Raw genomic sequence first — 21735 nt, forward strand, 5'->3', positions numbered from 1 at the left:
AGGTCTGGTGGGCATTCTGCGAGCTCTTCCCTGGCACAGGAAAGAAATGCATATTTAGACACTCCCATTTAAAAAATGTCTTTTGCAAAATTGGTGTCATGCCGTATACCTTGCTAATTTACATTACCCTTTCCCTGTCGTGGGACACGTACTTTTTTTCCTGTTACGAATCTCATCATCTGTAATGCACGTATACCCTCCTGCCCCTCTACTGGTATTTCTCGGTAGGGCGGATTCCTGAAGGTACGCGTTTTCCCTCTTGATAGCTTCTATTGTATTGCCTCCAAAAATGTCCATATTGGCACAAACCAATAGAATAGGAAGGAGAAAAAAACCAGCCTTTAAGACAATCTGCCCGACTCCTCAGGCCAGACTCTCCTGGACCTAAAGCTTAGCCGTTGCCTAGTCTCGCTGCCCAGTGGCCCGGGCGGAGCCCGACGCATGGCCATCCCTGGACAGCTGGCCCACAGGACTATTCTGAGAACCAGACGCTGAGGCCGGACCACTGAAATTGGCCCCCGGGGAGGGCCAAGAGCCGAGGGTCTCATGGTTTTTTGTTTTTTTGTTTTTGGCTGTGCCACACAGCATGTAGGATCTTAGTTCCCCAACCAGAGATCGAACCCGTGCCTCCTGCAGTGGAAGCATGGAGCCCTTAACCACTGGACCACCAGGGAAGTCCCAGAGGCTCATGGTTTTGAGATTCTCCCTAAGACGCCGCTCCTGATTCCCTGCACTTGGAGGTGGGCTGGCTGCCGTCAGGATCTGGCCAGTGACAAGGCTCACGCTTGCCCCCGACACTTCAGGACTTACTCTTTTTACTGTTCTCTTGCTGTCACAGCATGTTTCCATTCCTTTAACAACTGATGATTTTCCAGTTGCTCAGGGTTTGATTCCATTGAATTGAGAGGCAGCGATGTTACTGAACTCCCCTCAGCAGGACCCTCCATGTGGCCCCCCAGGCGTATCTGTCCCCCTGACACGGGGTGGCTCTCGGGCGAGCTGGCAGGCAGTCGGGGTGTCCTGGCGCAGCAGGTCCATAACTGCTCACCTGTGACACTGGGCGGGGCCGCCAGCTGCCCTGAGCACACCTGCCTGAGAGAGGTGTGTTCCCTGGGGGAGGAAGCCCGCTAGGCTAACCCTGGCCTGGATGTGCTGGCCTCCCACACCCAGCTTCTCAGGACCTCACGCGAGTGTCTGTGGGACCACCGCCAGGGCTGCTCTGTGCGGATCCCTGATCTCCTCAGGAATCGGGAGCCGCGCAGCTGGGTGCTCCTAGCCCGGGGTCTCCAGGAGCCTGCCCTGCGGTCTTCCCGAGGCCCAGCAGGATGGGGAGTGGACCTCGTTGGAGGCTGGAGGCCTCCCCTCCCTGCCACGTGGACTCCTCCCCAGGGCAGCCTGAGCCTCCTCCCAGCGTGGCTCTGGCTTCCCCAGAGCCCCGTCCAGGAGAGTGGAGAGGGGCCTCAGCCTCCCACGCCCTGGCCTGGGAAGCCACACACTGCTACCCTGGCACCATCCTGGGGGTTACGTAGGTCCGTCCCGGTCAGCACAGCAGGAGTGCGTGGGCATGATCACCAGGAGGCAGGTGCCCGCGTTGTGCCATGTGGTTTTTCTAATTGGGAAGCTGCTGCTGGGACCACTTTCTGTCCTCTGCCCCCACCCGTGATTTCGTTGCTGGGAAGTGTGCGCTTGTGTCAGGACTTCAGCTTCGCAGTTGCTGCACACGCTTCTGTGTCATTTCTCTCCAGAAGCGCTCGTGGCCGTGGGGAAGGACGGAGATTCAAGTCTCCACCTCATAAGTTAAAGGAAGGGCCTCCCCGTGGGCCCTGCCACGTGCCTGCCCCGCCCGTGTGTCTGGGCCTTGTAGCCAAGTGCACCCATCGCTGAAAGAGCAGACGTGGCAAAAGTGTTCTTAGTGGGCAGCCAGCAGGATGGACGGGCGTTCCTGTCCTCCTCTCTCTTTCTCTTATTATGGTAAAATACGTAAAACAAGAGTTATCCATTCTTTTGACTGTACTTTTCCGAATCCCGAGGGCGAATGAGTGTGACTCTCTGGAATGCTGGGCCGTGGCTCATCTCTCTCTGATAGGTCCTGTGTCCACCAACAGGACCCCCATCTGTTCCTGCATCTGTTTGTATGGTTCAGAGACATATCAGTCAGGATTCTTTGAGCCTGAAATGGCAAAAACCCAAGTCAAACTAGCTTGGGCAGGAGGAGTTCGTTAGGGACCTTCGTGGTCAGTTGGAGAAGGACGTTAGGCTCGGGGGTCCCGGCTCTGGGTGTTGTCTGGACTCTGCTGGCCTCATGGGGGCCTTGGCCTCAGGTCCAGTCCCCTTGTGCAGCTCCCCAGGGCCCACGTGGTTTATACAACACCTGATTTCACAGGGAAAAAGCCTTCTCTGGCCTCCCTGTCAATCCCCAAAGTCCTCTGCTTGGGACATGCCCCCTTCCGTGTCTGTCTTTCACTTTGTCCAGGGAGGGGGACTCTGTCCAGCCTGGGTCATGCCCACCCTCGAGGCATGGGGAGACACTGGGGTTGACGGGGTTGGGGGGACCGTAGTGGGGATGGGGGGGGACACTGGGGTCGACAGGGATGGGGGGACCGTCAGTGGGGATGGGGCAGGGGAAGGGCTCCACGCAAGAGGCAGAGACTTTGCAGAGAGGAAAAGAAGGTGCAGGGACAGCGTGGTCTGGGCCTCACTGTCCTGAGGGAGCCAGGAAGTGTCTGGAGACCCACTCATCCTGCCTGCCTGCTGGGCCTTGCTATTTTCAGAGCCTCGACTTCAGTGTGGACGAGAAGGTGAACCTTTTGGAGCTGGCCTGGGCCCTTGAGAACGAGCTCATGATGGTGGGCGGTGCCACCCAGCAGGCAGCCTTGGCCTGCTACCGCCAGGAGCTGAGCTTCCGCCAGTAAGAGCCCCGATGGGGAGGGTGTGTGGGTGCCGCTGGCTAGACCGGCCTCCTTGCCCCCCGGGTTCGGGCACCCGGCAGGAGGAGAAAGAAGGATGCTTCGAACACAGTCACAAAGCACCGCACGGCAGTTGGGCCAGGAACACAAACCATTTTAATTGGGTTTGGCTGGCTTTTCAGGCTGTCCGTCTGCTGAGCAGGTCGGCACAAAGATTGGTTTTCGTGTGTTTATTGATTTTCTGAAGCTACAGAAAAGGCTGGCAGAAATCTCGATCCTCAAGACTTTGCATCTCATTAGGTACCGACAGATGAGCCTTCTGTCAGGCAGTTCGGCAAAGGGGACCAGAGAAAGACTGTCCTTTGGGACAGGGATGCCTCTTCGGTGGGAGAAACGGGCACCAGAATAGCTGGTGCCAGAGATGGTTTGCACAGAGCCTTGGGCGGGACCCAGGGTGACCAGACAGGGACAGGGCCACATACAGGAATCTCCTCTGTTCTGGGCAACTCCCTGCACAGTCACTCTGATGCCAGGCTGCAGGTGGCAGGGCTGTGGCCAGGCAGGATAATGGGTGGCCAGCCTTCTCCCCTTCATGCATCCAGTCCCAGGTTAGGTGCTAGGGATCCCTGGGGCCCACTGCAGGCAAGTGGGAGCGTAGATAAATTCCTGCCTGTCCTGAGGCCATCTGGAGGGGTGGCACGCTGCACGTTCTAGGCTCAGACCTCCTGGTTCAGAAACGTGCTAGAAACCCCTCTGCCAGGCAGTTGGCCCGTCACTGTATGTGCTTCTGTAAACCGGGCACAGTAACTGTAGAAACGGCCCTGGGAGGAGGTGGGTCAGAGCCCAGCGCTGGCCGCCGCTCAGCAGTGCGAACCCAGCCGTGTTTGTTCCTGCAGACGGGCTTGCTGGGCCCAGAGCAGTGTCCCCTTTGAGCCCGCCTCCTTCACGCAGGGGGCAGGTGGAGCAGGTGGCCAGGGAGCGAGACAAGGCGAGGCAGGACCTGGAGAAGGCGGAACAGAGGCACCTGGAGTTTGTGAAGGAGACGGACGACCTCCACTCCGCCCTGGAGCAGCTCGCAGAGGAGAAGGTCAGGTAGGTCCCGCCGGGGTCCCCGGCCGAGGGTGGGCAGTGAACGCGGGCGGCCGCCAGCTGAGGCCCTGCTGTCTCACCTGAGCCCAGCACTCTGCTGACGTCCTTCCTTGAGGGAACACGGTGCATTTTAAGAAGCAGTCTTGCCCTGCGCTTGGGAGCGTGGCATCTGGCCGAGTGCCTGTGACGAGCGTCTGCAGGGAAAAGTGCTCTGCTGCCCTCACTCTCTGCTCCATCTGTCAGGGTCTGTCCCACTCAAGCTGCGCCTTCTGTCCGTGCCTGTGATCAGTGAGACGGGTGGACGTTTTGAGAGGACCGGGGAATGGCTCTGCAGCCTCTTGGCTCCGCAGGAGGGAGCCCGGGGCCCAAAACCGCACACCGGGCATCGCCCGTCGGGTGGCCTGAGCGGACTCCTGGTGAGCTGGCCGGGTTGGTGGTGGACAAACCAGAGGAAAGAATTTCTGACCTTTCTGAAAGGCTTTCCCCCTCTCCTGGGGCTCCACCCGCCTCCCGGTGGCTCTTTACCGCGGCTGCGCTCCCTGACGTGGGCGGACGCGGGGCTGTGTCCTGAGGCGAGGCCTGGGGACGCGGGCTCCTCGGGGCTCCCTGCTCTGGAGCAGCCTGACCCGCACACGTCCTTCCTCTGTGGCCTGTGCTGCCCCGCTCCCCAGCGCCACAAGTTTAAGTGTGGACGATTTTAGACGCTCCGTCAGGGAGCTGAGAACTGATTTGCGTTGGTCTCAGCCCGGTCGGCCTGACTCTCCCAACCACCCAGAAGGGACTCAGGGAAGTTCTCTCTGGGTCAGAGAACCAGAGACTCGAAGGCCGTATCTCAGTCCAAGAAGCTGGTGGGGGAACACACGAAGCCTCGAGGGCCACGCGAGTTTTGGATTTTGCCCAGTGAACAATGGGGCATCATTGGTACGTTTTTAGAAATAGTTTTTGTGGTTGTGTTAGCTTGTTTTTATTACAAAAGTAATAAATGATACATGTTCATTGTAGAAAACTTAAAAAATACAAGTAGGGACTTCCACAACGGTCCAGGGGTTAAGAATCCGCCTTCCAATGCAGGGGATGCAGGTTCGATCCCTAGTCGGGGAACTAAGATCCCACGTGCCGCAGGGCGACTAAGCCCTCGTGCCGCAACGAAGAGCCCGCACACCGCAACTAAGACCCGATGCAGCCATAAATAAATAAATAATTAAATAATAAATAATAAACAAGAAAGAAAATACAAGGAAAAGGAAAAATAAAAGCAAAAGTCTCGCGTCCACAGAGGTTATCACTCCTAACATTTTTTGTGAGTCCCGCGCTTTTGCGTGCACGTGCTTGCTTACAGAATGGTGTTGTGTTGCATATACTTTCTGATGGCCACAGAGCACCCGTGATGTGGGTCTGTTCTGCCGTATTTTACGGCACCTTTCCCCTTTAAAGAGTGGAGTGGTATGATCAAATTTGTATTTGTAAAATTAGCCCCAAGATTTGTGGGCTGTTAGATTAATCACACGCGTCAAACCTTTTCCCTAAGTGATGGCTGCCCTCCTTCCCCTCATATGCTCCCTCCTCGAAGCTCTGGGGTGAGATTGAGGGAGGCCGGGCCCAGTGTTTCTCGTGCTTGATTGTTGACGTGGCCAAGCTCTGCCGAAGAGTTTCATTCATCTTCAATCTAGATAGACTGGGTCTGAGCATCCTGTTAAGCAACTGTTTTAGTGATAAAGCTAAGATCTAGCACTGTTTTCCCTGCTGATAGAAATGGTTATTGCGGGGACTTCCCCGGCGGTCCAGTGGTTAAGATTCCATGCTTCCACTGCAGGGGGCACAGGTTCGATCCCTGGTTGGGGAACCGAAGTCCTGCATGCTGCAAGGTGCAGCCAAAAAAAAAAACCTAAAGAAATGGTTATTGCAAAAGATCACTGCAGAGCCTGAGGGGAAGGGCCTCCGCACCTTTCTCTGGCTGCTTTGGGATTCGCCACCTACTGGTTTTCTGATGCCTGTGTCCTCGTGACAGGGGCTGGCTTCTGTGCGCATTTGGTCACCAAAGGCTTTGGTGCTGCCTTTATTTATTGATTCATTTTTTGATGACGTGGAGGAGGTTGAATGGCCGAGGAGCATCAGAGACCTACCCAGGGGTCACCCGCTAGCTCACCCCAGAGGCAAAGGGACCCGCTGGCTCACCTTGTCTGTGTGGGGTCACCTCCACCAGCCCCGAGGAGGGATTTAAGGAGGCCCCGCATCCTTAAATGGCACAGCATCTGCAGCTCTCTCATCTGCCAGCGGGGGCAAAAGAGTCCCAGACGCTGTGGCCGAGTGCTCCGGCGAGAGACCCCGGGGAGGGAGAGGCCCAGGTGGCGCCCTTCAGGAGCCCAAAGAGCCATGTGCCGTGTGCCTTGCAGACGCCTGGAGGAGGGGTACAGGGGGAGGCTGAGTCTCCTGCGGTCCGAGGTGGAGGTGGAGCGCGAACTGTTCTGGGAGCAGGCGCGGCGGCAGAGGGCTGCGCTGGAGGAGGACCTGCAGCACCTTCGGGCCGAGGAGGCCAGCCTCCGCCAGAAGCTGAGCCTGGCCCTGAAGGTAGGGGTGTTCGGGGGGGCGGAGGGGTGCCTCCCCAGGGCCTCCCGCCCGAACAGACGGAGGTGAGGTTGCCTCAGGGTCCATCCTCCACACCCACACCTTCCTGGTCCAGGATTAAACCCTCCCCGTGGTGCTGGGGGTTTCACACTAAAGAACATTTCCTGCAGCCATGGAAAGAGCCCATTTCTCAGCCAAAGCAGAAAGGGTCCTGGCTTTTCTGGGAGACACATGGTCCCTCATCTCCAGCCGTGTGGGCAGCAGGACGGGGGACCCGAGGGCCTCCGGGTCAGCGGCTGCGGCCACCTCTGCTGCACCCCTGGGACCAGAGCACCAGCGGGGTCAGCAAAAGACAAAAGCATCAGCCTGCGCCCCCAGCCCTGGAGCAGACGCAGTCTTCTGGGCTGTGGAGAGCGTCCCACGACTGGCACCCACCCTGCATTTGCTTCCAGTGAGGTGTCCCCGGCCCCCCTTCCTCCTCCTTCCCTAACTTGGGGCTGCGGGTTCTGTCCGCACCTGCCCTGCCTCCCTTGCCTCTGTCCCCCTGGAGGAGAGGCTGGGCATGCCTTCTTGTTGGTTCCCGTGTCTGAGGACGCTGCCTTCCTCCTGGTGGACGCCTGGGCCGTCGTGGTACAGCTTTCAATTTGTTTTTTAGAAGACGGCTCAGGAAGGGTTGCCCGAGAGCTTGGGTGGGTGGGAGAAGTTGAGGCAGTGGGAAAGGGGGAGTATCCCCAAGGGCTCCATGGGGTCCACCTTCCCTGCTCATGAGCCCTGCCTCTCGCTCGGAGGGGGCAGCCCTTCCACATAGCTCCGTCCTCCGCCCCCAAAGCCGGCCAACCGCTGGCCTGTGTCTTGTAGGAAAACAGTCGACTGCAGAAGGAGATGATTGAAGTCGTGGAGAAGCTTGCAGAGTCGGAGAAGCTGGTCCTGAAGCTGCAGAATGATCTGGAGTTTGTGTTGAAGGACAAGGTGGGTCCTCTTGCTGATTCTGAGTCTCCAGAGAGGCGCCCGTGGGCGCTGAGTAAAGGGCGTCAGGGTCTTGATGAAGAATACACAGGCGATGGAATTTAGGTTTTTTCTACTAAAATTCTATAATGGAGAGAAAATGATCACGGCTACTTTCCCTGTGTTTTCCTCCCCTTCATGCAGTGCAGGGGTGCTGGTGACGCCCGGGTGATGCCCTGCACGTTGGCCTTTTAGTGACAAAGCCTGGAGCAGTCAGCACCCTCTGCACAGACCCCAGTGATGGGGTCTTGGTGGTGGGGGGCACGGAGGAGAGGTTAGAGGCCCCCCAGCTGGCCCTTACCGTCACCTTCAGAGGAGGAGGCGAGGGGAGGTGCAGGGTCCAGGCAGGGGGCCTCCCAGGTGGCCAAGGCAGGAAGGCAGCCCAGGCTCCGGGTGGGAGCATGGCCGCCTTCCATAAATTCCCAACATCCTTCTACCCTGAGACCTTTTAGACAAGGGGAGGGGAGGAAGAGGAGGGATGGGCAGCTGTACCTGCAGATGCTAATAAGCCTGGTGGGGACAGCATCTGGGGGTGACAACACACCCTCTACCTGGCCTGAGGTCCCGGCCCTCATTTTCCTGCCTGCATCTGGCTTTCAGCTGGAGGAGCCCCAGAGCACGGAGCTCCTGGCCCAGGAGGAGCGGTTCTCAGAGGTCCTGAAGGAGTACAAGCTCAAGTGCCGGGTATGTGCCCCCCTACCCCCGGGGTCGTCAGGGTCTGTCCGCTCAGACCCGGGTGGTCCCACCCACCGCCTGGCCTCCACCTGGAGGGTGGTCCAGCCTGGGTCCACAGGAGCATCCCTATATGAGCAGAGCAGGCAGAGCCTCTGATCTCGGCCTGCCTTCTGCCAACGGGGTCCTCCGAGCCTCGTGTTCTGAAAGGAGACGGGTGGGACTTGCCTGCTCAGCGCGTGTGCCCAGCCCCACACGGGCCGCCCAGATGGCGAGACGGCCCCTGTGCTAAGGCCCCCTCTGTGTGTCCGGGCACCATGTAGGGCTTCATCTTGCCTCCTGTGGTTGAGTGTTTGCATTTCCTGGGCCAAATCTACCAACGTGAGCCCACTCGGCTGGCGCTGCTGCTATGCAGAAGAGGGCGTAGGTGGTGAACAATGTCAGTGCTGGGGAAACAGACCATAACCCATTACTCTCTCGAGATTACCGAGGACCCCAGCAGACAGAACATTATTGTTTGGAGTTAGGGGTCTAGGATCCATTTGCCTCTTAATGATTTCCCTCCCAATTAATGTTAAGAACTGTCTTTCTGCGCACGATGCTTTGGCCACACCAGAGGATAAAGGTGAGCCTGTGCTGGTCTGCAGTGTGACGTGACCCTTACCTCCTGCCCTCCACATCCTGAATCCCGGGTGCGCCCGCGTGTGGTCGGCTCTTACCCTCCTTGGGTGCCCGAGTGGTGTGTGTGGTTTGTGGTTAGGGGATGTGGTGCAGCTGGAATGTGCCGCTTGACTTTCTGAAAGGAACTCTCTTTCCTGCTGTGTTTTCTCTCTCACTTTGAGCACCTGTAACTAACCATCGATTAATACGTTGCTTTAGTGCACCTGAATTTTTTCAAACACGTGTAGCTGCCTTCATTTTTTCCCATGACTCTGTCACTTAACTTCTGCTGCTGATTTCACTTTTGGTTCTCAAAAATGTTACTTTTTCAAATATCAGCAGAAATATTTTACATTTTAGTGCTAAGCTACTTATTTAGAAACTTGCCCTTTCAATTTTTTTGCGATATTTTTGGCTGCTTCAAACTAACAGAGCATTAAAAAAGCGTTTTATTTGAAAGTAATTTCTAATACATGAAGTTACAAAAGTGAAACTAGTCTGGGGAACAGCTGGATGCCTCTGCCCCAGTCCACCTGCTGTGTACGTTTCACCGTGTGCATGTGGACGCGAACGTGTCCATCGGAGGTGAGTCAGGCGATCACGACCCTCCACCCCGAACTGGTCCACGCGCTTCCTGAGAGCAGGCTGACCCTTCAACCTCGCAGTGCTGTTCAGGTGCCCAACGGTGATGTTACATGTTCAGGAATTTTGCTGGCTTCTTGTTAAACCTTTGATGGGGGCGTTATTTATACCAAGAAATGTGCAGAAGCTACAAAGCTGGGCTTTTCTTCCTAGAGAGCCAGCTTCCCAACACCTCCTAGGTAGCTGTGGATACTTAGTAACTTCACAATTTCCACCAATACAGTCCTTTAACCTGCTTGTTGTGTTTCAGTTTTGTTAGTCAACCTAACAATGTTCTTTTTTTTTTTTTTTTTTTAACTGTGCTGCTTGGCTTGCGGGATCTTAGTTCCCCGGCCAGGGATCAAACCTGGGTCCCTAGCAGTGGAAGCTCGGAGACCTACCCACTGGACCGCCAGGGAATTCCCCTAACAATGTCCTTTAGAGCATCTTCCTCCAGTGCAGGACCCAGTCTAGGGCCAGGGCCAGAGTCTGATGTCCTCTAATCTGGAACATTCTTAGTCCATTCGGGTGGCTGTAACAAAGATACCATAGACTGGGGAGATTATAAGCCACGGAGATTTAGTTCCTTTGTTCTGGAGGCTGGTAGGTCTGAGACCAAGGTGCTGACAGATTCGGTGTCTGGTGAGGCCTCTGTTCTGGGTTGCAGGTGGCCGGCTGTCTTCTCACTGTGTCCTTCTGTGAAGGGACGAGGGAGTTCTCTGGGGGCTGTTTTATTAGAGCACAAACCCCGTCATGGGGCTCCATCCTCCTGACCTGATCTCCTCCCAAAAGCCTCACCTCCAAATACCATCACACCGGGGGTGAGGATTTAACATATAAATTTGGGGAGACATATTGTCTGTAGCACATTCCCACAGCCTTTCTTTGTCCTTCACGTGGATATTTTTGAAGAATACAGTCTCTCCTTCCTTTTCAATAGAAATGTTCTCATTTTGCGTTTTCATGATCCTTCCTTTGGATTAAATTGAGGTTATGCCTTCTCAGCTGCACAATGTAGGTGATGTTAATTTTGATCACCTGGTCACAGTGTGGGGTGACACTTTAAGACCATGCAAATGTCCTGCTCTTCATCAGAAGTTTCACTGGATTTAGTATCAGTTAGTGATTCCTGCCAACTCCCATCTTTGCCACAACGGTTGTTGCAAAAGGATGGTTTTCCGTCATCCACTCCACATCTGTCGGTTGGCACTTGGCATCTGCCATCAGGCAGAGAAGTCCTGTCTATCTATCGTGTATCTGGTTGGTGTGGGCTCAGGGATCGCCGTTCTCATCAGTGGTTTGTACTGATAATTCGTTACTATGTCGAATTACTTTGGTGCTCAAGTCGTGTGAGATTTGGCCAGTGGGAGTGTCTTCCGGCGGCAGCCATGACCTTGTGACTTGTCACTGTCATGTTTTGTTTTGTTAAGTTCTTCCATACTTTCTAGCACAGTGAGATGCTCCAGACTCATCTTATGTTTCCCCTGCCCTTGCGCTGGAATCAGCTATTTCTCCAACGAGTCCTGGCTCCTAACTGGAGAGAATGGCTTTAGAGACCAAGATCTGCGTGCTGCGTGTGCTCAGCCTCCTGGGGGTGCTGCCTCGGGCTTAGGGTGTTTCTTATCATCAGTCTCCAGAGTAGAGACGACCTTGAACCTCCCTGCTGTGTGTCACCCATCTTTCCAAAGTCACGGTTTGACATTTCCCCATGCTTGTAAGCAGGATATTTGCTAGCACAGAAACCATGTTTTCCCTTGTTGCCCAGTTCCCTTCCTATTCAACTATTGTCTTAGCTTTTTTTTTTTTTTTTTTTTTCTTGCTTTCTTTCTTTCTTTCAGCTGTCAGCCTCAGTTTTCTGGGCAAGGCTGACTTTGGTAAAGGGGAGTGTAAGGACTTCCCTGGTGGTCTGGTGATTAAGACTCCACACTTCCAATGCAGGGGGCATGGGTTCCATCCCTGGTTGGGGAACTACGATCCACATGCCGTGAGGCGCAACCAAAAAAAAAAAAAGATTTAAAAAAGTGGGGGGAAGTGTAAAATGTTAATCTCTTCCTCCTTAGGGGTTCTCTGTGGTTTCATATTTTCACTGCTCCCTCGGGTGGACACCATAATGGAGTAGCTTGTCCTTGGTCAGAAGTGCCGGATACAGATTTTCTCTTTACCCATTTCCACCCTGTTACATCCTGAATGTGTGTGTCCCCATAAATCCATATGTTGAAGCCTGTTCCCTCAGTGTGGTGGTGTTCAAAGGTGGGGCCTTTGGGAGGCAATTAGGTCATGAGGGTGGAGCTCCATGAAGGGGATTAGTGCCCTTATAAAGGGACCCCAGAGAGCTCCCCCATCCCTTCCACCAAGTGAGGACATGGGAACAGACGGCCGCCTGTGAACCGGGAAGCTCCCACCAGACACTGAATCTGCAGGCACCTCAGTCATGGACTTCTAGCCTCCAGAATTGTGAAAAGTAAATTTCTGTTGTTTATAAACTCTCCATCTGTGGAATTTTGTTACAATAGCCCGGATGGACTGAGACACGCACCAGCCCTGACAGACGTCCCCCCCACTGCCTGTGCCTGGGTGGTCAGCCCCTCTGTGTGTGCTGACTCAGCACGGCCCAGCTCCCCAGCTGGTCTGCCGCCTCCGCCTTCCTCTCCGATGCTTTCCAAGCTGCTGTTGAAATCCCACCCTCCCCTGCTTCCTTGCTGAGCTCACTTCTCCCGCTAACGAGAAGAGAAGCCTCAACAGGTCCAGAGCCCTCAGAGCCTTAGTGCTACGGTGTGTGCAGTGGACTTGCTGCCTTTCCTGGCTAGCACAGTAACACCCTATGACCCTGTGACCACCCTGGGCATCTACTGGCACCCCTAAATTCACATGCAGCCCACATGAAAACAGGCATCCTGGCTCCCAGCCCTGGGACACCCGCTGTGTAGACCGGCTGGGACCCAGGACGGCACATGTCACCCTCATCGGTTAGAACCGACAGTGGTGCCTGAGGGCAGAGAAGTCTGTGCCCAGCATGGCACCTAAGGACCTGTTTTCTGGCACTGCTGAATTTGTGGGACGTGTATATGCTCTTAAAATACCCATCTGAGAGGCAGAAAGAACCACCAAGGAGGGAGGACATTGGGTAGTAATGATTCTTTCAGTGTTTCCTGCCAGATCAGCACTGTCAGTAAAAATACCAGTCACATGTGTAATTTCAGGTTTTCCAGTAGTCACATTAAAAAAGGTAAAAAGAAATAGGTGACATTAATCATTTTAATTACATTTTATTTCCTGTATTGCATCCACAATGTCATTATTTCAACATATAATCAATATAAACACATTTTAAATGAGGTATTTTACATCCCTTTTTGGGAGTCTGGTGTTTAAGATTGGTGTAGAGTTTACGCTACACACACCTCAATCCAGACTGACCACACCTGACGTGCTCAGTAGCTGGTGTGGCGACATCGTGGGGTAAAGGGGCCAGGGGTGCCCACACCTGCCGCCTCACAGGTCTACCCCACGGCTCTCACATCCCGGCCCTGCCTTTTCCCCCAGGAAGGAGCTGCTCCCTCTGTGGGGAAACTGTGTATTTGCCCAGGAGTTTCTGAAGGAGGTACAGTGATCCTAGTAAATCTGTGCTTCTTCTGAGATCTGCAGGGCCTGTCCCTTCTCCCGCACGGCCTAGAACTGCTGATGAAAGGCTCCTTGTCCAAGGGCGGATGCAGAGACAAGCCAGGCATTGGCCACCGGGGAGTTCAGGAAGATGAGGTTTATTTGACAAGAGCTGCCTGGAGAAGAAACTCAAATAGATTAAAAAATCAGAGAGGAGCAGGCTTCCCTGGCTGTCCAGTGGTTAGGACTCCGCGCTCCCAATGCAGGGGGCAGGGGTTCAGTCCCTGGTCGGGGAACTAAGATCCTGCATGCCATGGGGCGCGGCCAAAGAAAAAAAAAAAAAAAAAGAAAAAAATCAGGGAGGGAGGTGGGGCCTTGAGGGCGTGCCATGGCCTTGGCTGGTCTGGCTTCCCCCAGAGCCAGTTTCCCGGGAGGAGAAGCCGGGTGGAAGCTGCATCACGCATGCCATCCTCCAGGTGGGGCGGCCACAGCCCACCCGGGGTTGGGGGGAAGAGGACGTGGACCCAAAGCCATGTGGCCGTGGTGCCAGCTCTGGGGCCACCTGGGAAGGTGAGATGTGAATGCTACCCTTTCTGGCCTTTTGAAAGTCAGGTGACCAAATGTGCTTGTTCAGGTGTATTTCATTCGTGGATGGACAAATTACGCTTGTCACGAACGAGACCCTTCCTCTCTTTTTTTTTTCCTCTGCGCTGTGTAGCTTGCAGGATCTTAGTTCCCCAACCAGGGATCGAACCCGGGCCCCGGCAGTGAGAGCGCCGAGTCCTAACCGCTGGACCGCCAGGGAATTCCCAGAGACCCTTCCTCTTAAGCCTTCACGCCCCCAAGTGCCCTCTTCCCCTTATGTGCGTGCTTACCCAACCACCTGTGGTTTCTCTGTATTTTCTCCATTTCTCACTTTCACTGCACTTTTTTTCCCTGAGTCCCTTCCTTGTATCCCGTGATGGAAGGTGGTGCCAGGCATAAGGTGTCGGGAAATGACCCCTGCTCCTGTGTTGCTCACGGAGCAGTTAGGTGCCTGGGTGCAGCTTCGGTGCCCCGTCTGCCCTGCTGAGCTGGGGGCTGACTCCTGGGCCCAGTGGCCACAGCGGCTGGAGGAAGGGTCTGGCTCTGCCCACAGGACCTGCAGGACTGCAACGACGAGCTGCAGGCCGCGCTGGAAGGCCTGCGGGCACAGCTGCCCCCGAGTCGGCACGGCCAGCTGCCCCCGGGACATGGCCCGGCAGGTAGGAGCCCGGTGTTTCGAGGTGGTGGGTCGTGTGCTCCTTCCCGGGAGGGGAGGGGGGCGTGGGGCTGGCCAGCTGCACGGGTGGTCACAAGCCCTTCCGACCTCTTGTGTGGGAGAAGGGGCCTACCTGAGGCCAGGGGTCTGTGCGACCCCCTGAGCCCCAAGGGAGATGGAGGAGGATGAGGGTTCTACCATTTGGGTAGAATTAAGTGGTGAAGGTTATGAGGACCTTGCCATGACCTCAGGGCAGACATGTCCCAGGGAGCCTCCTGGGTCCCGGGGAGGGGGGTGGAGTTGGTGATCAAAGGAGATGCTCCACACAGACGGTCATCTGGGGGAGGGGAGGAGAGAGGAGGCTGGGGGGACAGGGGACAGGCTGGTCTCGGCGGCAGGTGCTAAACCGTGTGGACCAAGGCCGGCGGGCCGCTGTGGAAGGGGTCTGAGATGGGGCGGGGCCATGGTACCTGGGAAGGGCCCTTCCACCTGCTGCGTGCAGAGCCGACGCCAAAGGCGTCACTCGGAAAAACCAGGCTCCTGCCTCCCAGCCGGGAGGTCTCGACAGGCTGCAAGCACCGAGAGGTTAATGTTCTTGGCTCCTTCTAGAGATTGGGCTGGAGGTTCTGAGGCCACAGCTGTCCTTTGAGGAGGACGGGGTTTGGCTGCTTGCGCCCTCCCTGGCAGCTGGGCGGGGTGGGCACTACAGGTTCACGTGCTCCAGGCTCCACGCCCCTTGCTGCCGTGGGAACCACCGTGACAGCCCCAGCCCAGCAGCCCGACCGCCTCTGTGGTCACACGTCACTCAGACACAGCCCCAGAGGACGTGTTGCTCTCATCGTAACCCTGAGAGCACCGGGCTCCCGTATTGTCCTAAAGCTGTTACTTAAAACAGGAAAGTCAACATGGGAGCCTCTAAGGGAAACCGAGGGGGGTCTTCTGTGCACCTGGGCCCGAAGGGAGCCCCTCACCTGCAGCTGCGTTAGTGGAGCCGATGGCTGCCGAGACCCACAGCCCTGCTGCCGTCAGCCAGGAGGTGTTGGCATGTGGCTGGTGCGCTGGTATCATCTGATCCCCAGATGAGTGTCTGGTGCCAGTGTGGCCACGGGGAAGGGGGCTATTGTCACCTCCTCTGTCCCTGGAGGGGACTGAGCTGCACAGAGCATGTGACCCTTGTCGAGAGCCACGATCCGTAACGCAGGGAGCGGAGAGACGGGGTCTGTGCCCAGGGTGCCGTGTTCCAGAAGTCTCTGAGGTGTGGCACCGAAGGCAGCCCCAAGCTTCGTGTCGGCACTGATACAACCAGAGCGCTCTCCCAGCTGGCGCATTTTCTCTTACACTTTCCCCCCTCGTCTGACCGTAGAGGTTCTGTTGGCCCCTTCAAAGGAGGAGGGACAGTCAGGACAGCAGAGTTGTGGTGGCGGGGGCCACGTGGGTCGTGGAGTCTGGGCCGGCAGTGCATCCAGCTGGGGCCACTCCTGACGGGTGCCACTTGGCCAGACCCAGGTGGCGGCTTCCAGTTGTCAGGGCAACGGGGTGCTCTCTTTCCTGAGATACTCACTCTGAGTTCTCTCAGGATGTCATTGAGCCTGTCACTCTTTTTCGTGGAAAACGATCTGGGCGAGAGGTCAGGGTGTGTCTGCTCTCTTCACTTTCTGGCCCGTGGACCAGCAGCGGCGGTCGCACCCACATTCTGAGTCAAGCCCTGGGTGTGCCCCGCAACACACGCAACGTGGGGGACCCCTGGGCCCAGGAGGGCTGGCCGCGCTTGTGGGTTCATAGGCGCCCTTTGGGGATGAGCTGTAAGGATGGGTGATGTTGCCGGTGGGGAGGATCTTCTGGACCAGGTGTAGCTCACACCCTCTTCCTACCATCTGTCAGAGCCTCCACAAGTGCTTAGTTTGCTTGACTTTTTTGTTGAGACCCCCCCCCCCGCCATGATTTGTGTGATGTAATAGAAAGTAGGGAGGGCCTCTGAGAAAAGGAGGAAGCCGAAATAAAGAATGAAGGCAGAGCTTCGTCATGGCTCATCCTAAAGCACTCTCTGTGCTGTGGTCACTTTTTCCCGTTGTCCCCATCCCTCTGTGTGCCTGCCACGGTCAAGGGGGCAGGACATGTACCCCATGTGGCATCTTTCAGGGAATTCAGGGCCTGACAAATCTGGCAGGGAGCCTCCTCGCCATTCATACCTTTGAGTCATCTGCGTTCTGGCAAAGACTTGAAATGCTGGTTTGTAAAGATGCCAGCTTTGAGAACTCGGCGCAACGGACGGTCCGTGGCCCATGTCCTCTTACTGCCAGCATTGCATTCCTCTTGCGGAAAGTGCCCGCGGAAGGCTGTGCTTCGTCCGGATGTCGGCTTGGAGGTTGGATCAGACCCCGCAGCGTCCTGGGCAGGACATAAATGGAAGTGTCCTCTTGTTGCAGGCATTGCCACGTTTGTGGGTGATTCCGTCCCAGTGAGTATAGAGACGGAGATAATGTTGCAGCAGGTGAAGGAACGTTACGAAGACCTCGAGATCCAGCTGGAGACCAAGGTCAGGGGGGCTGAGGGAGGCCGGAGGGGTCAGGGAGCTTCCTGCTGCTGGGACGCTTCTGCGCACACGTCTGCCCCATAGTGAGCGCGCTGAGCGGGACGGAGGTTTGCAGAGAAATGTGCATGACGTTGATGTTCTGCCTCAACACCCGCTTCGGAAGCAGGCAGGACAGAAGGCGTTAACCACTAATGGGAGGGAGCAGGGTTGTGGTATCCCAGCGTCACGAGGGCTGCGCTGCGGCCAGACCTCCCTGCTTGCTCTGTGCTGGGGAGTCACAGTTCCCAGCTCTGTTCCAGCTGAAGCACCCTGGACTGCCCCGCGTCGGGGGCTCCCGGGCCACCCTGGCCAGGCCTGTCTTCTTGGGTGAACATGCCTCCTGCTCCGTGACCCAACTGTGGTGGGTTTTGTCGAGGGACGGTACCCACGTCTCGTCACGTGTCACCACCGGCGAGGCGGGGCCACCTCTCCTTTGCGGTCCTGCCCCTGGGCTCCTGCTGTGGCCTTGCCCGCCAGGTCTCCAGGGGGTTCAGAGCCACTGCGGCCTCGCGGTGGGCATTGTCCCCCCTCTGCCCTCCTGCTGCTGCTGCCAGGCACCCAGCCCAACTCGGCCCCCAGCAAGCAGCCTTTCTGCGCCTGCCAGGCCTGCCCCCCTAGGCCGCAGTGAAGGTTAGGGGACGTGACAGAAGCAGGCGGCCGCACGGGCCCTGGGGAGCCTTTCACAGGCCCCAGCACCTTGTTGAGGCCGGGCCCCCCGCTCTTTGGATGCTGTGCCGGGCAGCCTTGTATCGTCAGGCAGATCATGTTTAGGGGCCCCTGGCTGACATCGCTCACGCTTCTTTTCCCAGGTGACTTACTATGAAAGGGAGATGGAGGTGATGAAAAGGGCCTTTGCGGAGGAGAGAAAGGAGCTGGAGCGGGCCTTCAAGCTCGAGGTTGGCGTGCTGCAGGGTCAGAAGGCCGAGCTGGCGACGCTGCACCAGGAGTCGCAGGAGGTTGTCCGAGGCCTGCGGGACCGGCTGCAGCGGGCGGTGGAGCTGGAGCGGGGCCACGCGCGGCAGCTGGCCCAGGAGAGAGACCAGCTGGAGGAGGCGCTGCAGCGGGTCAGGTCCGGCACTGCATCCTTTTGGGATTTCGCGGCCAGGGTTTCTTGCTCGGAACCCGAATTTGAAATTGGATTTGGGCAAACTGCTCAGAATCACAATGGCTGTTACCTGAGTGGTTCTTGTCGATGCAGACACGTGAGCCCTGAAAGAACAGGCTATTGTACACATATTCTGACTTTTTGGTTTTTTGCGCGTGAGGCATGCAGGATCTCAGTTCCCCGACCAGGGATTGAACCCATGCCCCTCCAGTGGAAGCACGGAGTCTTAATCACTGGACCACCAGGGAAGTCCCAAAGATTCTGACTTCAAAAATACGTATTAACTAGAGCTTAGGCCCCGAAGCCCTTTACTTTGTAGAATTTTTTTGACTCACTTTACCTCCTGCCTCTGACTCGCCTGGTATTAAGGGCAACACGGTCTCCATCGTCTGTCATCTCATGGTCCTTGGGGAGGTGGATCAAAGGCCTAAAAGCCCCAAAATAACAGGAAAGGCCATTAGTCTGGGTCAGTGGGGTTCTTGAAAAAGCTGAGAAGTGTGAGCAAAGGAGAAAAAGGGATAGTTTGGAAAACCGGAACATGGTCTTTTGTGTTACAAGAGAAGGGCCCACACGCCTATCCTCTGGGCTCTGCCGGGAGGCTGGGGGCCTCGAGATCCCTTAGGGGAGCCTCAGGGTGGGGAGGTGGCCGGAGACATTGGTGTGTGGGCAGGTGAGGGGAGCGCCCAGGTGTGCAGCTTGGCCCCTCCTCCCCGGCCCACCGGGGGCTCAGGCTGGCACACGCGCCATCTCAGGAGTCCAGGATTCTAGAAGGGCTTTTCCAGGTGCTGCAGAGGTGATGCAGGCCATGCACAGCCGTGTGATGTGGTTACTGCTCTGCGTGCAGTGTCTTTGGCCCCATTAACCCCCGCACGGCACACCTGCAAGGTCCCGTGGAGACAGAGGCTCCGTGAGGTGTCGTGTCACTTGTCCAGGCAGGTGACGCCGGCTCGCCAGAGAGGCGGGTGTGTCCGGCTGAGGCGCCAGCTCCTGCTTGCCGGGTGACCATGGGCAGGCTGCTTCACTGAATAAAAGGGTTACGTGGGATTTATGATAAACCAAAAGGATTAAATGTCAGTGCACCTCCCAGCTAGAGAAAGAAAACATTAGCATAGCCAGAAGCCCCGGGCTCTGGCCCCAGACCCCCTCACTCCTCCCGGAGGTACCTGGACCGTTTACCACCATCTAGACCTTGCTCTGTGCCCCTGCCTCCGAGATGGGTGTCCCAGGTGACGTGGAACCTTGGTTGTGGTGGCCTGCCTTCTGAATTCCCTCCACCATGAAGCAGAGGTGGTGCCGGGCCACACAAGCGGCACAGAGCCCGAGGTGAATGTGTGGACACACGTCTACTATCTTGGCTGCTGCTGACAGGCTGGTTTCAGACCCGGCGCACACGCGAGTCCACAGTAGGCTCCAGGCACACACGGGCCTTCGGCACAGACGCAGCCCAGCGCCCAGAATCCCACTCTGCTGTCTGTCTCGGTGGACAGACACGTGAGCCCAGCCCTGTGCTGTCCAAATTCTCTACCCCAGCCCCAGCCTCGAGGCCCAGCAGGCTGTCCTGGCCTTATCTCTGCTCCTCCTGCCCTGCTGCCGGCCCTGGCCTGTTGGCCCCATAGCTAAAGTCACAGTTTGAGTCTCAGTGGGGTCTGCATCATTGGACACTGCTTCCCGGGCACTGCCATGTGCCAGCACAGCCGGGGGTGCAGCCGGGAGCGAGACAGGTGTTTGGAGCTTTCCGCCGCCCCGTCCCCCCGCCCCGCCCCGCCCAGGTGGGGCTCGGGGGAGGCTCCATGCTCCGGCACCTGAAACCCCAGTTACAGGTCTGTTCAGCTCTTCTGTTCCTTCCTGAGTCAGTTCTGGTAGATTGTTTCTGGGGGTTTGGACATGGACATTTTTTGAAGAATCCAGACCAGGCATCTTGCTGAACGGCCCTCAGCTTGGATGCCTGGTTAGATGCCCTCTTTATGGGACCATCTTCTTTCCTCTGATGTGTGGCCTTTAGTGAAACTCTCTTTGGAGGAAATTCCCTCAGTTTTTTGTTGATCTGAAAATGTCTCCAATTCTACCCCGTTTCTGAAGGATGGTCTTCCTAGGAGCACGAACTTAGATGAGCAGTCAAAGGGCTGCCCTCTGCCCTTTGACCTGGGCAGTCTGCTCCATCCAACCGTTGCTGCCTTGTGCGAGCGTCCGTTTCCTATTGCTGCTGTGATGAATTACCACAAAGTCAGAGGCTTAAAGCCTCACGATTTAGAATTTCACAGTGTCGGAGCCGAGAAGTCAGAAGTGGGTCCGACTGGGCAGAAATCTGGGTGTCAGCAGCTGCCTTCCTTGCCCGAGGCTCTGGAGGAGAACCTGTAGGCCTTACCTTCCTTGGTCCGGCCCCTTCCTTCTTTAACACCAGCAGTGACTGGTTGGTCCTCCCCCAACTCCATCCTGACGCCCACTCTTCCGCCTCCTCTTCCGCAGCTGAGGAGCCTCGTGGCCACCTGGACAGTCCAGGACACTCTTCCCGTCTAAGGTCAGCGAATTAGCAGCCTTAACTCTGTTGCGTTGATTCCCCTTTGCCGTGAAACAGCTCGTTCTCAGGTCCTAGGGACTGAACCCTAGAACCTGAGAATGGTGATCTGAGTTGTATCCTCTGGCTGCTATTAACTTCTCCATCTTCTATGGTTTTTCTTTGGTATGTTTAGGTGTGTATTCTTTCACTTTAACTTTTTGTTAAAGTGTTATACGCACCAGAAAAATACACACGTGTGTGCAGTTGGAAGAATTGTTGATGAACTGGACACATCTGCGTCCCCGGCACAAGTCCCCCAGGGGTCACTTTTCCAAGTCAGGATAGTGGCAACCCTTGGGGGCTTTGGGGAGCCCCATTTTTTGTTCTGGGTGCTGGTGTACGTAAGAATGGAATTGTTGGGTCGTAGGACATAGGTGTGGTTTTCTTTTTACTTATCCTACTTAGAAAACATTGTCTATTGAATGTATAGATTTGTGTCCTGTGAAAAACTCTCAGCCATTATTTGTAAAATATTGCTTCTCCCCTCACTGTCCTCTACAACTGGATGGATGATGTTAGGTCTTTTCACTTTTCCTCCATTTCTTTCTATCTCTCTATCTGTCTGTTTATTTATTTAACATCTTTATTGGAGTATAATTGCTTTACAGTGGTGTGTTAGTTTCTGCTCTATAACAAAGTGAATCAGCTATACATATACATATATCCCCACATCTCTTCCCTCTTGCGTCTCCCTCCCTCCCACCCTCCCTATCCCACCCCTCTAGGTGGTCACAAAGCACCGAGCTGATCTCCCTGTGCTATGCGGCTGCTTACCACTAGCTATCTATTTTACGTTCGGTAGTGTATATATGTCCATGCCACTCTCTCACTTTGTCCCAGCTTACCCTTCCCCCTCCCCGTGTCCTCAGGTCCATTCTCTAGAAGGTCTATGTCTTTTTTCCCATCCTGCCCCTAGGTTCTTCATAACCGTTTTTTTTTTAGATTCCATATATATGTGTTAGCATATGGTATTTGTTTTTCTCTTTCTGACTTACTTCACTCTGTATGACAGACTCTAGGTCCATCCACCTCACTACAAATAACTCAGTTTCATTTCTTTTTATGGCTGAGTAATATTCCATTATATATATGTGCCACATCTTCTTTATCCATTCATCTGTCGATGGACTCTTAGGTTGCTTC

General features: G+C 55.8%; 1 protein-coding gene across 1 annotated transcript in view; it reads left to right on the forward strand.

The window, feature by feature from the left end:
- Window positions 1-21735, forward strand: part of NINL (ninein like) — a 60611-nt gene that overhangs the window by 20423 nt on the left and 18453 nt on the right. Inside the window, exons 8-15 of the mRNA XM_007105176.4 lie at window positions 2772-2908; window positions 3858-3998; window positions 6389-6563; window positions 7419-7529; window positions 8166-8249; window positions 14257-14362; window positions 16785-16894; window positions 17740-17999. Of these exons, the coding sequence (XP_007105238.2) occupies window positions 2772-2908; window positions 3858-3998; window positions 6389-6563; window positions 7419-7529; window positions 8166-8249; window positions 14257-14362; window positions 16785-16894; window positions 17740-17999 (1124 nt within the window). The remainder of the gene's footprint in view (window positions 1-2771; window positions 2909-3857; window positions 3999-6388; window positions 6564-7418; window positions 7530-8165; window positions 8250-14256; window positions 14363-16784; window positions 16895-17739; window positions 18000-21735) is intronic.

The sequence above is a fragment of the Physeter macrocephalus genome, chromosome 14 (assembly GCF_002837175.3).
Source record: "Physeter macrocephalus isolate SW-GA chromosome 14, ASM283717v5, whole genome shotgun sequence".
Classification (NCBI taxonomy): domain Eukaryota; kingdom Metazoa; phylum Chordata; class Mammalia; order Artiodactyla; family Physeteridae; genus Physeter; species Physeter macrocephalus.